We start from the raw sequence: 19,705 nt of genomic DNA on the forward strand, positions 1-19,705 counted from the left end.
TTCTTTATATTGAATGGCCAATGGAGATTAACTTTTTTTAAGCTTTGGTAACATAACTGAACATAAAACTGAGAAGAATAAAGACTCTCAACGTCTTAACCCCCAGGGATGGCTACCTAAGAAGGAGAAGAAAGGAGTATAATGTCTGTGTGAGCTGACTTACGGACCCACATCAATGCAACAATGATCTCGTTCTTTAAGATGCTTCTAGTTGTCCCAACGTCGGAACCGCTTTCAGAGGGCCACAGAGTACGCACAGGGTTACTGGCCCAACTTTGATAGTTGAGGCCTTTTACTCCTGATGTCCCAGTGCCAAGCCTACTATGGATCCTGAGCAATTGGGCCAACTACTCCTTCTGTACTTGATTGTCAGTGGTAGCTGTAGACAAGCACTCAAAGGTTCTCAAGGGAGGAGGGAGATTTGTTTACCTGTTAATGAGAGAAAGGGTTTGGTTTGTCTGTTGAAAACTTAAGCATGATGTAGGTAGGGAACCTGATGAATATGTGTTTCAAAGAGGATGTCTAGATCTTTTAATACAGGTCTTCCAGAAGCAGGTTAGTGTCAGTCAATCCCAGAGCAAATGCAGTAATGTACCATTGTTACTACATTTCTGCCAGCATTCCTCTGACCTTCCTAGATTCCAGGTTTTTAGTTTAACTAAGGGTGAGGCACCACTTTCGATTTTTACTTGGTTTCCCTGCTGTGTACAGATTTAGCAGTGGTGCGTGTTCTAAAGTGCATCTCATATCATTCCTTCTGGTTGAGCAGTCTGCTGATTTGTTTTCAGCTCTCCGTGAACCAGTGTTTTGTTGTTTTGGGTATCATGCACTAAGAGTTTATAAATTTCCCATAATAATAGTTTGTCGCCGATTTTATGATTAACTATTATTCAAATTGTGTGACTGATCTGGATGCCTGTGACTTATTTACCTTATTTGTGACCAAGTGTCTAATCTGTAGATACCACATTATTTTGGTATCAAGCATATCATAGTCTTTATTTAAGTTGGTTGATTGGCCTTAACCTTATTACATCCGATGTTGAACTTGCTTCTTTGGCGCCAGGTGTGAAGTCTGGGTTTATTATTGGCCTAAGTGGGAATATCAATGAAAAAAGGCCCATCTTGACTTTTTCTTTTCCCGGATTGCCTATGGGGATTTAGTAACAGGGGAAGAGTCCAGCCCTTTGATCTATATTTATTTGGAAGCCAAGGAACTTTCCATATAAGAATGCCCGCTATAAGTTAGTCACTAAAGCAACAGCTTAGTATAGATTCAGTTCTTGATCACTCAAAAATTAGACCTTTTGACAAGTTGCATGTTGTAGTAAGTTTAGTAGTACTACAATAGTAGTGGTATCATACTTCAAAATGCTATTCACTTATCTATGTGTGGAGGTGTATGCCCCCACCTCTCTGATCTTTTCTCATAGGCAATCTCTACATGACTCTGGAGATTGGACCTCCAGGTGGACAGTCAGTTCTTTGTGGGGTTTGATGGAGTGCTAAAAGAATAACAGTGTAGAAGAGAACCACCTCATTCTGGATCGTTCTCTGCATGAAGATCCCCTACCCATTGGAAAGAAGCAGGCTCCAGAAAGGACTCTGTGTTCATTCTGTTTGGGCCAACGCTGTATCCAGTGCTTTGGCACGCAGAGTCAGTATCCTAGATATTTGTCAGGCAGCTATGCGGGTGTCCTTCCATACTTTCACGAAGCATTATCATTTGGTCAGGTTCGCCAAGGGACATTTTGCCCGCTTGTTCATCCACAGTCCAGCCTCTGAATAGGTATTGCTTTGGTATCTATTCAAAAGGTGAGGAATCTGGGCTAGACGTCTCCAACAGGTTGCTTACCCTAGTATTGCTCCTTCTGGTGGAGACTCTTTCTAGCTGAAAATTCCTCACCGACCTTTCCATTCTCTCAATTCTGTTCTAATAAGAGCGCAAGTCTAGGATCTGCACACTACCTACTAATTTGTTTTTGGGACTCTTTCTGGGGGTGCGGCCTGTCTCGATAGCAACTGACGTCAGTTTGCGGGATATATATATATAATATATATATGTCTGCACATCCTTTCTGGAGCGGAATGGCGTTGCGGAGCCACAAGGCGCCACCTTCTGGTGCGCAGAGGGACTGCTGAAAAAAGTTTCTGGATTCAGTATTGTGCTTGGGGAATTTTCAAAAGGTGAGGAATCTTTGGCTAGAATAGTCTTTACCAGAAGGAGCATTACAGAAGTTAAGTAACCTGTTCATTTTTGACCAGAAGTGTATCCTCCTTTCACATGGGCCAGTTCATCACGATTATCTATTTCTTGTCTCCACCTATTCTCAAAGTATTGGGAGCAACTCCACAGTCTGGACTCAAGGCATGCCATGTCCTGTTATGTTATGTTATGTTAGAATACATTTATAGAGTGCCTATCACTGGAAGGTCTCTAAGCGATACATCAACCACACTCTGCAGAAAGACGTTAGGGCTGGCATTCATACTTATTCAACAAGAGCTTTGGCTGTTCCTACAGCTATCAGTAGAGGTGACCCTGTTATTGACATTTACCTTGGTGCCACATGGTTATCCTCCGTTTTTTTACAAGCATTTTTGCATCACAGTCGAAGCATGCATTGATGGCTACTTTGCCAGTGGGTGGTGTTCCACAACTTACTTGGTTTAACAGAACTACTAAATCCCCCCTCTGGAGGGTATTACTTTGAAAATCATTTATAAGTGTAGTAATCTGCTGCAAGATGTATTCATCATAATAAAAAGTTACTTAGTTTAAATAATATTTTTGGTGGATATGTTTTCTCCCTGCGGATTCCTTACTGCCCTCTCTATTGCGATGTTAGTGTCGAGATTTGTCCAAGATATGCAAATAAAATATGTATGTTATTGTGTTGTTCTCGTAGATACACTGTCAGTTCCTCTCCACATGTCTCAATGGGGCATGGAAAGAAGTGCCTTGATCTGACAGGAGTGCATTGATTGGTACCATATACGCTCATTTTGTGCTGCTTCCGGGTGGGTGAGGGCACATGGTGCTACCTGGCGATACTGGAAATCTGGTGTTTCTAGAATATTCATAATGTGATAGATCTGCAGGAACATAATGTATCCACCACACATTGTTATAGAAGGCAAATTTTACTTTTAGATCATAAGCTGGATTTGGATTTTCTTTAATGTTTTACAGTGCTCACTTGAGATCTATCAACTTCCTATAATATGGGCAGAGTTTTCAGTTAGCATCCCTTTGTGTCACTTCTCTTATCCTTCACAAACTTCGTTGGTGGAGATATTAAGACCTGTGCAAAAATTTGAACCTTTGGATCTGAAGGTCCTTGAAAAGCTTGCTTTCATCTCTCTCCAGTCACCACCTTCTGACCATAGATTATCGAATAAATAAGCAGAGGGAGGTCAAGTGTTATTGTAAATAAGTGGAATGTTTATTGTGGGCTTTGCGTGAGGCATCTGATAAACAGATACACCAAATTGCTTTTCACAGCTAGATAGATGCTAAACTATTTTGAGATAGGCTTTGGCCAGTTCTAATGAGAATCACGTTAAAAGTGCTCCATATCAAGCAAGGGATGTTTTTATAAAATTATGCATTTTTTTCAAATCTTTCAATGTGCTTTTTGACTATGAGATACTGAGTCCCATTTCCTGTTGTCATCTTTCTTACCCATTTCTGTATTGAAGGTGCCTTCACAAATCATTAATATCTCTTTTGGATCTACGTTAGAGCCTTGACCAATAAAACTCATGAAACCATTTTGTTCTCATCCAGCCTGTAGCTTATCCAAACTCAGCAATTTCTCCTCGGCAATGGGTAAGGTACTGGATAAATTGGATAAAGCTCTCATCCCTCTTTTGAAAAAGCCTACAGTTAACACTACTATTATGCACGACTTCAGAGTAATTTTTCTACTTTTCAGGCTCGGGATAGAGAATGTATGCCACCAGAGCAACCTGAACAGGAGCAAATGTGTATTCTACAAATGACAGTCCAATCAAAAAGTTTCATGCTGTTTTCATACAAAATATTACCGACTTGCCATGGAGGAGAATATTCAAGTGACCTGCCATGCTGTAAAAGATACCAAAGCTCACCATTATAGACAAGTAGCTTATGCTTTCAAAAAAATGATCACCCAACCACTAATGCTATGCTTTAGGCTAAACCGCACCATGTTATTTGAAATTAACTAGCTGAAAATTCCAACATTGTGACTTATAAATAATCTACATCTGCACCTCGTAGTGTTCACTTGAATATATATATGTGAATTGTTTTTCTTATCTCAATTTGATAATAAATTGAAGCTTAAGAATTTTAGACTGTTTATACTTTTTTAATCTTTTATAGCAAAATAGCACTTAGCTTAAAATGCATGGAAAACAAATGCCTAACTTTTCCATGTTACAGGAGTAACTATGAATGTATTATGTAAAGCAAAATTAAATATTGTTTAAGTTGTAATGAACAGTAAAAATTCATGCCTGTAGCAAAAACAGACAAACCGAACCTCAAAAACTAAGTGGAGAGGACATATTGGCTCCGGTTTGAAACCTGAATTAGTTTCTCCTCTCCCTTCCTCTCCTACTCTCATCCGAGCCATTTCTTTTGAATTCACAACCACGCCTATGTTAGGCTATATCATAATCTTCTCCCTTTTCCTTCCACCAATGAATTTCCTTCTCTCCTTGAGAAAATGCTTTTCTGCTGTTATTGTTCTGTCTTAATTTATGTGTAAAGGGAATTCGTTTATCTGTGGTTGCTACCAAGTGAGTGCATTAGCACCCATTTTGGGTAGAGTGCTCTATGGAATTGCTAAATAAGTAATTAACTGATAGGTGTTCTTCAAAAGCATTTATGTTGTCTACTATGTATTAATGGGTGCTGCAGTTTTACTATTCTTTGTTTGAACTTATGTTCTTTGTGTTATGTAATGAATGTAAAATGTGGCTGCTGTTTGGCCCCATAGAGAAAGTTCGGCTGTCGATGAAAAAAATGAGGTATGTTAGCAATTTGGTTGAGCAGGGGCAACATTTCTGGGTGGGGAAGAGAGGTTGGTGGGAGTGGACTAATGCTGTTGCAGTGCTGCTTCTGTCTCCTTTGATTTCAGGATGCAGGATGAGCAGCAGGACTAGCTGCTAAAGCCAAGTGTAGTTGAAGAGGCTCTCACCATACTCATTGGCCCGGCACAGCTTTGAAAGATGTTCCGAAAATGTCAGAGACATAACATGTATAGCTATCTAATTTAAACATGTTTTGCTGCTATGTCAGTGAGAATGAACGACAAAAAGAAATTATATTGAGAGAGACTGGTCGTTACAAATTGTGATGTTAACTCTGTGCTTTGTTTTTCATGTATGCCTTTTTGCCTGAGTGTTTTTCACAACAATGATATCTTTTCAGGCATATATACCATTACTACATCCATGGACCAAAAGGAAATGAGCATAAAATTGTGAAGAAAGAAGTACCGCCAAATAACATAGACATTGAGGTAAAATATGAAACCTACTGCAAACGGTTTTGTTTTTTTACCAAACTAAATGAATCTCAAATCTTAATTAAAGATGAGATAGTATTGGAGGAATGAACAAATATTTGCAGGCTTGAAGAGACTTGAATAAATGTATACCTATTCTATTCTCCGTACCTTTATTTTACACTGTGAGATTTCACATCAGGGTTCATTACATTGCATAAGTGCATTAGGAATATCTTTACTTTGTATCTTTAAAGTGTATTGATACGTAATGATTTTTATGATGATTCTTTATCATGATTTCTTTTATGTTTTTTTACCCAATAATTTATTGATTGTAGTACAATTGAATAAAACAATAAGATAACTAACATGACATCCGTTTTACTTCTCTTTATCCCGTGCACATTACTCTTCCAGTGTATTGCGCCGTGCCTCTGAGGTGCATGTGGATTGCCTATTAACAGTTGCGTAGCATCATTTTTCCAATCCGAACACCTAGCCCTATCACTCTTCTGGGCTTTATCTTAATATATATTGAGTCTGATTTAATTACTGTCCCCTTTTGACAGCGGTCCCATCAATTCCTTTCGTCTTGCATTTTTACCCAACTCCCCATATCTTCTCAAGTTTTTTGGGGCATCCTAGATCTCTGTACGTCTGTTGCTCTGGTCTAAGGTCATGCAGCTTTCCATCCTTCTGTACAAGTCTCTAAAGTAAGAGAGTCTACCCCACCCTATGTTTGAGCAATATCTTTCGCTACTGCATACCTTAAATCCGTGTGTCCCCAGATTCCCAGTAGCATTAATGGGGCGTCTGCCTTTCAAAGGATCTGTGTTATCTTAGACAGTTGAGTCGCTATTTTTTCCTGTCTATCTTAATTTTAGGCTAAATCCAGATAGTATGACAGATCTTTCTTTGTTGTCCACGTCCTCTAAGGCATCTTTCATCTCATGCCACACCCCACTTGTGCAGCAGTGTTCTTCTATAGTATATTCTTTGTAGTATTTTTAATTGTATGTCTCTGAATCTAGTCTTTTTTTGTTATAAATCTTTTTATTCATTTTAAAAAGGCAATAACAATGAGAACGTATCCGGTGCAATGCAATTATATACATACAAGTATCGTATCGTGGAAAAGTCAGGATAGTAGCGACATAAGACACAGGATACCGGGACTCAACACTCCTAAACAATCAGGATTATGAAATTAACAGGGTTCGCTCTATCGAAGGGTGCTGGCCCTCGGTTCCGCCGGTCACAAAATCACTTTATACTTAGATCATAAACAGGATACATTGCAGCCCTTGTATGCAGAAGATACACCAGTTCAAACAATAACGCTCGCATTAGCACCATAATACTGAAAAAGGGGGTCAGGATAATTAAAAATATAAGAAAAGAAAAATAGAATAAACAAAAAACGCAAAGCTCTTAACACCCCACCCCCCACCCTGCACCCCTGCATGCAGCTTACGCCAAACCCCAACTAGCAGTGTGCCTGTCGCCCCATCTAAACTATAACCGATAAAAAGGAATGGAGGAGGGCCTTTGTTCAGGCTCCCGGCCTCTCCCCTCCCACTAACTCTAAGCCTCCCCCTAAGTAAGGATATTCAACGGTTACACAATCGAGCTAAGATCGGGGGATTCATTACTCGCCTACAGCGCCTCCCGGTATCAACATTATATAGTGAGTCCCACACAGCCACAACTGGAACAAAAGTCTTGAAGGATAAGCCGGTCTCAGCCCTGGCCAGTTCGATCAGATACACAAGTGTTCTCCACCCAAACAGTCGCCATCTTGGAAGAGTGCTGAACACAGGAGCGAGCCGGAAACATTACGGAACAGTCAATCACATTGTCATTGGTTCCCATCCGCTCCGTCAGGAACTCTCGACATTGCTGCCAGTCACGTTTAACGGAGTTCGAAAAAAGCAAGAGGGGTACCTTGTCAAACCACTCCTGAGTCCTTACATTTATTTATTTATTTATTTATTTTAACGACTTGTAGAGCGCCTGGTAACCCGAAGGCATCCCCGCGCTGTAATGATTTTGATATCCAGATGAGATGGAGGAGAAAAGGAAGAAAAAAGGGGGGGGACGTTATTTCGGAAATAGAAGTGTTTTCAATTTTTTTCTAAAAATAAGATAGCTGGGTTCCAGTCTGAGGGAACGGGGGAGTGAGTTCCATCTGGTGGAAGCTTTCACAGAGAAGCGTCGGCCACCAGTGCGTGTCTTTTTAAATTTGGGGATGATGGCTAGATGTTCATTCTCGGACCGCAGGGATCTGGGAGCTATATAAGGCGTTACCAGGTCGCTGAGAATCGGGGGGCCAGCTCCATTAATCAGTTTGTAAGCCGTGCACATGGCTTTGAATTCCACTCTTTGACGCACCGGGAGCCAGTGCAGGGCTTTGAGGGCAGGTTTAGCTGACACTCTATTTTACGGCGCGGTTTTCTCTCCGTCAATGTCAATACTGAACATGCCAACACAACAGGGACGTCCGACACATAGCCAATAGCTGATTTGCGGATCAGAGTCTCACTCCCCTCTCGCTGCACAGGGTTGTTGGCGTCGATTAAACCAGTTGCTGTGGACGCCGCCACTTTTACACTGTCATGAAATTGAACACAAGTCTCTTTCATATGCCCCATCTCGAAAATAACGGCATCCAATTTAAGTTCTAGTGCTTGGGCTCGCCGGTTCAGGGAAAGGTGAAGACCACCGATAGCCGCCATTAGAGCCGCGAGCGTGGGTTCAATCCTGGCCGACACTGATTGTTCCCCTTCGTTGGTGACATACTGGTCTGATATCGGAAACCCCTTGGTTAGGATATGTCGTCCCAAGGTATCCGTACGACTTTCCCTGGACCCCTTGGAGGGTTGGGTTCGAATCCTACGCAGGTAGATATTGGGTGCCATGTCATACATTTCCACCATGGTCAGTCCCTCGGGCCCGTAGGGATAGACCAACTAGAGTTAAAGATGAGGACACCCGCTCCAATCGCGTACAGGATAGTTCGGGGTCGTCGTCAGGATGTGGCCGCAGCCGCCGGGTCACCTTTCCGACTATTTCCAAGCCGTTCACGGCGCTGGCTCCGTTAATTAATACCCAACTTGCATCCGCAGTGTCAATGGGGTGTTCCTTCACAGCGCCAATCTGTTCGAATGTTCAATGCGAAGATCGGAGAAACACTTCACTTCCGTTCCGGTGGACTGGCCCCTCCCAAACTCCTGTGTCTGATGTTGTTCAACTAGGTGCCGGTTAGATTTCTACTCGAGGCCCCGGCTTCAGGGCCGATGTAGGCCGCAAACTTCAAGACGATATTTCTCCATTCTCGAAGCTGACCGAACTTTCGGGATCTCACGGTGCGGCGTAATTTTGATTCGTCTACACGGGAGCGTTGCATAGGCACAGGATATCTAGCAGGATCTTGTAGCAGGATGAGGAGGTCTACGGAGCCGGGAGCCTAAGCGGCCATCTTGGTCGCCAGCTTGGCTCCTCCCCCCGTCTCAATCTAGTCTTGATTGCTATATCTTTGGGAAATCTAAGTGCTTCAGTCCATATTTCATCATCTGTTTCACCGGTGTCTTTCTCCCACCACTCTTTCAACCCTAGTAACTCCTTCTGTGCATTGTGCAAGTGTGGTCCGTGTATAATAATGCTTTTTCTGTTATCTGCCTTCAAGAAGATGTCTCTGTCGTGGCCATGGTGTCATAGTCTGCTGTCAGTTCGGATTGTAAAGCGTACCTTAGTGAGTGGCATTATGTATTCTTCCTCTTGGAATGTTAATGCCACTTTTCCATTATGGTACTGTTCCATCTGCGTCCCTTACATCCACCATTGTGGATATGCCGATGTCATCCCATCGTTTAAACTCCAGTCTCAGTTTTGTGGTTGACAATCTAGTACCTATCCACAGGTCTGCGGCCTATCTGCAGTCCTTCCATTCGGGGTGGGCGAGAGGTGTTTAATTTGTGATGCTTTGCTATAGGCTCATTCGTGGCCACTTGCCTGCCATTTTACAGTTGCCTCACCTCTTCTCACTGCTGCACTTCTTTATTTGTTGGTATCCCACAGATATGGGCAGACCACAACATCGTCCCCGTCGCACTTAACATTCCATTGACGAATCGTCCATGTAGGAGAGTATGGTCTGCTTTCCTATGGTCACCCCACTTTTTGCTTTTTGCTTCACTGGTTTTCGACTTAATGTGGCTGTGGGCCTGCTAATCAGACCCACAGCCCTGCTGTTCTCTCTCTAAATTTCACACCATGTACTTTAGGTACATCACCAATTGGGATTTGGGTCACTCTTGTGAGTCCCTGTACAGTGTACCATAGGTACCCAGGGCATAGGTGCACCCAAGGCCTACCAGGGGCTGCAGCATATCTTTTGCCACCCCTGGCTGACCATCCAAACTGACACAACTGGCTGATCACTCAGCTGGGGCAAGGTCGTGTAATCACCCCTTGCTTAGGTATAGTATTCCTATACCTACCCTTATATATAGACACATATGCACCTATAAGTCACTCCTATGGCAGGCCTTAACAATCCTGAAGGCAGAGTGCTTGGTTTTATGTGAGATGGTGCTCTAGCATGAGCTGAGCCTGTCTGCAGCTTTCAGAACCATGTCCTTATAGCTGTTCTATGATATAGCCATACCATATACTCTTAAGTGCATTATAATCCTCGCGGTTGAATGCTAACTTTGGTTTGGCTTTATCAAAACATGTCGTGTAAGGTGTCATACGCTTTGGAGTACTACCCCCTCGCCAGTTCTGGCGACGGGGGTAGCATTCTACCCTTCTAGAGGGAGAAGACATGTTGTTCCTACTAATCCCGGTTAAAGTTAACCAGAGCCTCAGCATCACAAAATGGATGCTGCTGCCACAGACACAAGTCTGACCTCCTGCTGCTGGGAGTCCTTCCAGCGAGGGAGGCTTGGACAATAGGTTTCCTGTCTTGGGAGGTGCTAGCACCAGCCCAGACAGGCTATAGTGTACTGGGGCAGGGAGGGCTGAATGAAATGACACTGCCTGGGGCACACAAGGTGTCCCATGCATAGTCCAGTTCAAACCGGTGCTGGGGCACTCCAGCCCCAGCTCTGGTGCGAAACTGGACAAAGGAAAAGGGGTCTAACCACCCCCTTCCCTGGTCCCACCCATAGGAGGGACCTAGCAGGTAATCCAGCCCCTAAATGTGGTATATAGGTAGGAGCGGAGTCTAGAGACTTTAGATTTTATCTTGACTGAAACTTGAAACGAAACTCTGGACCTTCGACATTCTACTGCAACTAGAAGACTGAAGAATCTCCCTTGTGGTCAAGGTTTGCTTTGCCGACGCTCCCACCGGAGCCCGAGCACAGAGCCTGACAAGACCCAGACTTCCAGACTTCCAACAGCCCGATCGACAGTCACAGCAGAGCTGAGACCCGTGGAGGCGACGAGAGACGTGGGACCGGCCATCTTGGAAAGCCAGCGAATTGCTTTCCGTGCAACTTCAGAGGCACCCTCGAATTAGTGCATTAGGGATTGAGAAGCCCCAGCCCCGAGCACCAACTGCACCGAAGATCAGCCCTCCACACTCCACGAGTTCTGCGTGGGGCCCTTCTGCATTTTCCTGCTCGACGCGTCTGTCCGGTCACTTGTCCGTTGGCTAGTGGCCTCTGTGACGACGAACCTTTTGATTTACACCGCTGGCCTGGTTGCTCCAGAGTGCCCCTTGCTTCTCTGAAAAGGAGAAGTCCATCAGACCTTGCTGGTCTGATCCGTAAGCCATCTTCGATTCCTGAGTGGGTTGCCTTTGCCAAGGCTTGTTGACTCCAATCCGGAAGCCGACACCGCCGACAGCGAGAGCCTTCGTGGGACAGTCCGTATCCAGCTCCTGGTCGTCGTCGACACCTCCTGGTCCACGTGGCTGCAGAGACAAACTTCACGACATCACCTGATTGCTTCACAACATCGTCTGGTTCCTTCCTGGTCACTGGCTAGTGACCCAGACTCTGTCCCCTCTGCTTTCAGGTACTCTTCATCCTCGATCCGCCCTTGGATCCACCCGGACACTTCCCTCCTGGTCGCCTGCAGCATCTTTCTTCAAGGCTCCATAGGATTCAGCGGCGAAACCCGACACACTTTGACACCTATGCACCTGCTTCCTGTGGGTGAGGTAATGCGAGTACTTTGGTGCTCCTGTGGGTATTTACTATCCTAGTGTCTAACTTTCAAGTAGCTTTCTCCTTGTCCATCCGGAAGGGACCTAAAAGAACTAGTTTCCAATTCTTTTGTTCCCATTCTAACTCTATGGTAACTCGCGTGTGTGTAAAGACACTGCACGCGCATCCCGTGGGCCTCCTGCTCCCTATCCTTTGGTTGTACAGCATAGCCCCAGCGATTCTCCAGGCCCGTAGCCCCAGCGATTCTCCAGGCCCTAGGCCTATCCTTTGTTCGTGACGTGGTTCTTATACCACTATTTTAGTATATGGTTTGAAGTGCCCCATGGGCATTACTGTATTTTGTGCAACCTATTGTATTATAGTTGAGTATCTTGTTATGTGCTTGTGCCTCTGACCTCATAAAGAGTTCAGAGGATTTATTTAGTAGTAAATACATATATTTTATATATATAACCTGTGTGGTGTCCTTTCACTTGGTATTAAAAGGGATTGCATATGGTAAAATAGCTGGCTTCACATGCCCTCTTGAGTTTAGCCTAAGACTGCTTTGTCCATGCTACCACTAGGATAGCTGGTCTATAACGTTGACTTTACAACCATCACCATAAGGGTTGTTTGGACTGATACAAGGTGCCCACTAGAATAGTGGACATCGCATATCAGGCCAACTTCTCACAGTCCAGATAAGCAACCCACCGCCCTTCAATCCAGGCGTCAATGGGCACAACTAGCCATCAATCCTAAGTTGGCTATCACTGCCCAGGCTTAGGTCCCCGTCCTAGCAGGGACCACTTCAGTAGACTCACATCTTTTCCACTCCTGGTTAACTGCAATAAGCAATGAACTCATTCCACCAGAGAAACTCAATAAGAATGGGAAACCAAAAACCCATAAAGCTCCCTGGTTTAATCCCACTCTTGTACAAATACATCTCCAATGTAAACAACAAGAGTGCAAGTGGAGAAGATGTTATGATGCTGAAGAGAAAAAAGTGTTTCAAATAAGCAGAAATCTCTACCATACCCATATCAAATTAGCCAAAAAAGAGTACTACTCCAACAAAATACAGGAGGCAAACCAAGACCAAAAAGTCATTTTCTCAGTCTTAAAGTCCGTTACCAAGCCTAAAGCATTACAGAAAGAAATACTTCCTTCCCAGAGTTTGTGATCAAATATCAATCTTCTTTGAAGAAAAATCCAGAATATCCAAAAGGATTTCATAACTGATTCTGTGCCTACCCAGATCGGTGACCTGGAGCATGACCCTGCTACTACTAGGCATTCTATCCGAACGTTTGAACCAGTGTCGCTGGAGCAAACTCGTGATGCAATGCAAGCATGTAAATCAGGCTCTCCCTTGAATGCCTGTCCTCCCACGATTCTCCACCAAATCGTAGACATGGTCAACCCAATAATAAATCAGATAGTTCATTCCTCATTAAGTTCAGGTACAGTGCCAGACGAATGGAAGCTAGTGATAGGTAAACCATTGAAAAAGAAGCAAAATATTGACCCATCTGTTCTCTCTAACCTCCGCCCATATCACTGCTTCCACTACTGGGAAAAATTACAGAAAGATTTGTTCACAAAGAGCTAATCAAATTCATGGAGGCCGCCAATATCCTCCACCTTCAGCAATTGGGTTTTCGCCCCAGGCACTCCACAGAATACGCACTCCTGGAAATCACGGACGCTTAAATAATTATAGCTGACAAAGGCAGGTAGGCTGTGCTGATCCTGCTCGACCTGTCGGCTGCGTTTTATACTATTTCACACTTTTGGCAAGACTCAAATCCAGCGGTATTTTTAACACCGCACTGGAATGGATAAAATCCTTCCTCACGAACTGCAGACAAGCTGTCTCCCTTGGAACCTTCCTCTCTGTTGAACGTACCATTACAACAGGAGTGCTTCAGGGTTCACGCTAAGCCCGTTGTTGTTCAACATTTACATGACCCCACTCATCTCTCTGATAGCCTCATTTGGGATCGAATTTACGTCCTAAGCAGACGATACCCAAATGATCTTATCTTTAGACAACGACTCCACAGACGCTGAACCTAACTTCAATGCCTAATTGAGGTCTTCCAGTGGATGAAGGACAGCCACCTCAGGTTTAACACCGATAAAACCGAGATCCTACCAATTGGAATAGATGTCTCATTTCAGCCTGGTGAGTGGTGGCCGGAGGAGGGTGCAGCACCTCCGCCTACTACGGTGAAGGTAGCTAGAAACCTAGGAGTACAGTTTGATATCGCTCTCACCTACCAACCACACACAATGACTGTAGCAGGGACCTGCTTTAGCCTCATAAAGTCCTTGAACATTTTTTTTATTTAATTCCACTCACTGCAAGGAAATCAGTGGTGGTTGCCCTGGTCCTCTCTCGCCTGGACTACTGCAACAGCCCCTTGGTAGGAGCCAATAAACAAACATTAAAAAGACTCCAATCGGTCCAACACGCTGCGGCTCGTTTTGTACTAAAACTACCACAAAGGTCCTCCGCATCTGCGGCCTTAAAAACCCTTCATTGGTTTCCGCGGCATAGAGAATATTCTTTAAGATTCTCTTAATCACCTGTAGAGCCTCACTTAAACTGGGACCAAAGTACCTCTCATTGAGGTTCACCCCTACATCACAACCAGGGCCCTTAGGTCCTCGTCAGCTAACCTACTCAAACTCCCCAGTTTTCGATGAAAAACAGAAGGAGGAAAAACGATGGCTGTCTTGGGTACCAACGCCTGGAACCTGTTGCCAATTCATCTGAGATTGATAAAAACTGAAACACAAAATAGGAAGGCACTGAAATATGGATATTCGGATCCTCAGATGAATTTTGTCTCTCACTCATTTAAGATCGCCTGAGCTTCTTATCACCTCCAAATAAGCACCAGGATGCTCCTTTCGGAGTGGCAGTTAGCGCTTTATAAATACCTCATTCAATTCAATTCACATAATTAATTTCACAACTGTGCATCCCAAAAATATCTTCTGCTTCTTTATCTCACTTGCTATGAAAGATTTCATAACTCTGGTATATCACCTTTCTGCGCCGGGTCCTAATCTCATTACATTTTCTCGATTGTGAATCATCTGTGTATTCAAAAGGCTGTGCTTAAAATAAGATTTAACGCAGCACGATAGATTGCTGCCAAAATCGCTCTAAGGGGGATCTTGTACATTGTACAGCACAGACTATAGTCATGTTGAAATCTGTTTCATTTAGTAACAAATGGGTGAGCTATTCTTATTGAAGTGTGTTTTCAAGAAATTAGACCGTGCTGTGTTGTCGCTGATTTCTTCACCCTCTTCTGGAAAGAACTGAAAGAACATCTTTTCAGAAAATCCCTTAATTCTCCTCAACATTCACTTAACTGTCTCTGTAGATTTAATGTTGATGCCCATTGGTCCACAATAAATCTGTTTCTCCGGATTCCACAAAAATACTAGATATGACTAGGCATAATGGGATACGTTGTTGCTGTCCCGTGACACCTATTCCACCCACAAATGTTGATAAAAAAAAAACCATTAATAATATGGAGGCTTTTGACAATTTTTGTTGGTCCAGCTTACCTCTGCTGCTGTGTATTGCTTCACTATTCGCTGCCGGAACCCTGTATTTAGAAGTGAATGTAGTTATCTTGATTTCTCCTGTACACTTCACACAATGGCATACATCTGCAGCATGATGCAGTCATACCTAACAATTAGTGAAGAGTAGTTTGAAGCAATTTAGAGTGCAATTTAAGTAACGGGGACGCCTCACTGAAAACCATTGGAGTGTGCCGGGTTGTGTGTGCTGAGAACTTTTCTGCCTACCTCTTGCGGAACCTGCTTCGCTATGATTGCCTGCTGATACCCAAGGACTTTTGCTTGCCAACTGGGAGGTGGGTCGCAGGACAAGCAGGGCTGCGAGCAGAGCGCGGGTCTGGGACTACCTTTCCCAGAAGCGCCCGCCGCCCGGATTAACAGCACCTGGGCTGCTCTCCCTGCCGGCCCCTCCCCATCAGCTTGAAAAACCTCATCCTTCGGTCTATCTGTGGGACGCCTCGCTGAAAACCCTTGGAGTGTGCCGGGTTGTGTGTGCTAAGAACTTTTCTGCCTACCTCTCGCGGAACCCGCTTCGCGGGTCCCGCATTGCTGGGATTGCTTGCTGATACCCAAGGACTTTTGCTTGCCAACTGGGAGGTGGGTCGCAGGACAAGCAGGGCTGCGAGCAGAGCGCGGGTCTGGGACTACCTTTCCCAGAAGCGCCCGCCGCCCGGATTAACAGCACCTGGGCTGCTCTCCCTGCCGGCCCCTCCCCTTTACCACAGACTTACAAATTGACTTGATCAGTCCCGCTGCGCGGGAGCGCGCGGGAGCGACCGGGAGAAGCCCGGGACAAGGGCGGGCCCTCTGTGGCCCTCAGAGGCCTGAGGAGACTGGACTGGGCATAACCCCTTGATCGTTTTATTTTTTCCTCGTGTAAGTTTTAAGTAGGTCAACCCTGCTTTAACATTTAAGCCGGTTGTCCTTTATAAATGTCATTGCCACCTTCAAGTACAGACATAGCCATATCGGACAAGTCAGGGGGTACGTTTAATGGAACCCTGGACAATTATTTTACAAAGACTGCGGGTGATGTTCCCAAGGAAATTGCTTTAGCAGAACGACGAGCGGAACGCCGTCGTTCTGTAGAAAGTATGAAGAATAGGTTAGTGTCACAGTCACCTTTACCTGTTGTCTCTATCGATGAAGGGAGCCAAAATGGCAATGAAAGTTTACTACTATTGGATAGCTTGCCTCTAGTATTTAGAGATTGTCCGTCGACACCCAGTACTTGCCCTAAGTTAAATACAAATGGTCTCTCGCCCACTAATTATAATAGTACTCCTAGCATAACTAAGGCACCGATCACTCCTGCACCTATGCCATGCATAAATACACGGAACAGGGTAAAAAAAAATCACTCCGCCACCTAGAAACTATGGCCCACCCCCTACTAAAAAAAAGGCGGAAAAGGGGGGAACTCCACCAACAAAAACTGAGCCATTCTGACTTTGGCAAAAAGGCAAAGATTACCACTAGGAGTGATAAGGCCCTAATAGCTGCACCTGAGGTTACAAATTCAATTCCCCTACCGTTAGCTACCATGCACACAGATAGGGAGGCTAGTACTGACACCCGCCCAGATGCCATTGTGCCCCAAGCAGTCCAAAATCTTGCCACATTGGATAGCATTGAAAGCTTAATTAGGAGCTATTCCCTAGTGGTTTTAGAGAGACTGAACAAGGTGGAAGAAAGACTAGGGAAAATTGAGCAGGAACTGGGGAAAAAGGAAGTCTCTACTAGTACAGCCGCAAATAATGCTACACAAATTATTACACTGTCTACCCAACCCACTACATCTGTCCCGATTCCTGCTGCAAACACGAATATAATTAACTTAAAACCCATTGACAATAAAAATGATAGACAACATAATCCACCTCTTAATCTGCCAAAATCCAAACCTGACCAGACTCCGGCTGCCTTAGCCAGTATACCATCTAAGGGCCTAGGTGACACATTACTGAGGAGACCAATAAGGGAAGCGGAAGGTACTAGGCATATCCGGGGGAGACCAAATCGGGCCCCACTTCCAGAACTTCCACCGGAAGCAGTACCTTTCGTTGTAGTCCTTACAGGGGTCCCTGTGTTGGAAGAAAATAAGCGGGAAGGTTTTGCCCAACTGAAGAACAAGATTATTCATTGGCTTAGGTTAAATAGGCCAATCGCAAGCAACATCAACGGCGACATTGCACATGTTCGCCGCACACAGTGGTTGAAGGGCAGACCTAAGGATATCGAGGGTGATGTGGTGGTAGTGAACTTCAGGGACCCCAATGCTGTTCACTTTATATTAAATTGGCCCTCAGGTAATACTAACAATCGCATTATTCCCCGACCACTGACGTACTTCTATCCAAGATCAGTGGTTTTTCCATCCCAGCACCAACCCCCTCGATATATGCAAATACAAGCTCATCCTTCAACCACACAGGACGTCAGGAACTCTCTATATGCGCCCTATCCCTTGCTGGTCCCTGATCCCTATGGGTGGAACCTTGTACCAACTAGGTCCAACTTTACCTCCAATAGGAGAATGGACCACTTAAAACCATTCACGCCATTGGAGACCATAAATAGGTTTGACATTTTTAACGGCCTAGATGATTGTGATTGACGCCTTGTGAGTTCAGGGGATGATGGAAGTGGAATTCATTCCCTCAGTATGGATGGCATTGATATTGGAGCGGAAGGGATGGGGACTCCTGGGGTCAACTTTTCAACCACTGCAATACTATTAAGTAGTCCGATTGCAAGCACAGAATCGGTAGCCCCGAGATTGATTGATAATAACCAGAGGCCCACGGGGTGCGACGAGCACCCAGGCCCCATAAGCACACATGGGGAGGGCTGCTCGTGATATAACTTGGCCCTAATGGTACCCCCCAAGGAGTCTGAAGATCGGGGATCCTTGGGTTATTGTCAAGATCAATCTACAGGAGTTATCCCAGGGTGTCTAACTGCAGTAAATTCACCAATGGCCAATATGGCATTGAGGGATGAAAGTGTTAGAGGGGAGAGTGGAAGAGGTCCTAATGTTTTAGGAGCAGCAGAAGAAATGTTGACACGTATGTCAACAACTGAGGAGACAACATTGGTGGCTCAACCTGTGACCCTGGTCGATGCGATGGAGCCTCTAAGGTTAGTCTCCTGGAATATAGCTGGAGTTTCAAAGAACCTAAGGGACCCCGAATGGGCAGAATTCATCGATACCAATGATTTTTGTCTGTTGCAGGAGACCTGGGCGGTGGTAACGCCTCATAGACTAGGGTTTAAATCTTTTGGAATAGGCGCCACCCCATCCAAGAGCGGAAGGCCCTCTGGGGGCCTATTAATTTGGGTGAAAGTTAATTTGAGGCTACAGATTGAGGTGGTAGACGTAAATTCTCTTGATATATTAGCGCTAAAAATCACCACATGCGAAGGGAAAAAATTCCTCCTAATAAATGTCTATAATAGACCAACATCTCTATCAAAAGAATCACCCACACTAGCCAAACTAGGCTCTTTTCTAAATAGATTAGATGGCAAAGACGACCACGTTATTTTGGCTGGCGACCTAAATTGCAATTACGAACCAGTCCTGGGGCTCAGTGACATTTTCGAAGATGAAGACCAAGCTAATAAAATTCCAGCACTGGAGAATGCCAAACCGGTTAAATGTTCGGTTTTGGCAGTCCAAATAACAAAATTATGTGCGGAGAATTGTCTCAGGGCCTGCAATGGACGGCTTCCGTCTGACAATCTGAAAAAAACAACTTTCAGTAGAAATAATTACAGGAGCAATTTAGATTTTGTAATTGTCTCTATTCCTATTTGGCCGAGTATCCTGGACCTTGAGGTAAAGGACAGGTTAGAAAGTGATCACTTTCCCCTGAGCCTTTCAATAGAAGCTTCCTTGTTTCAGGGAGTAGCGGGTACATCACTAGTAGATGTAAATAATGGAGATAACACTGAGATACATATCAGTAATAATAGACGAGTCCTCAAATGGCCTTTTAAATTGGACCATGGTGAGATCCTGGCTGATATATACACACTTTTTGCAGGGACCTTTGGCTCATACATAGGTTCCAATGTAAACGAGGGAAACCCTACTTACTTTATGTCACTGCACAATTTTTTTTTAATGATTTAAAAATGTTAGTTACCAAAATGCCCAAGAAAAACCAACAAAAGATACAGATTCTGTCCCACAGCAAACCATGGTATGATAGAATCTGTAGGGAATCTAAAAGGGTGCTCATATCAGCTATCAAATCCAAGACTATCTGATATAAAAATAGCAAGGAATAACTATAAGATAGTACAAAAGGCTTCCAAAAAAGCCTGGGAGGAAGAAAAATGGGCCGACATGCTCCTAGCTGTTAAAACTAATGATAGCGTAGGTTTTTGGAGGTTAGTAGCTAATGGGAACCATGTAGGTCAAGGACG

The 19,705-nt window shown here is 44.3% G+C and overlaps 1 protein-coding gene across 1 annotated transcript in view; it reads left to right on the plus strand.

The window, feature by feature from the left end:
* The window catches only part of SMCHD1 (structural maintenance of chromosomes flexible hinge domain containing 1), a 2,317,253-nt gene that overhangs the window by 256,907 nt on the left and 2,040,641 nt on the right, over positions 1-19,705 (plus strand). Inside the window, exon 9 of the mRNA XM_078687460.1 lies at positions 5,423-5,513. Coding sequence (XP_078543586.1) covers positions 5,423-5,513 — 91 coding nt within the window. The remainder of the gene's footprint in view (positions 1-5,422; positions 5,514-19,705) is intronic.

This window comes from Lissotriton helveticus, chromosome 4_1, assembly GCF_964261635.1.
Source record: "Lissotriton helveticus chromosome 4_1, aLisHel1.1, whole genome shotgun sequence".
NCBI classification, from domain to species: Eukaryota; Metazoa; Chordata; class Amphibia; order Caudata; family Salamandridae; genus Lissotriton; species Lissotriton helveticus.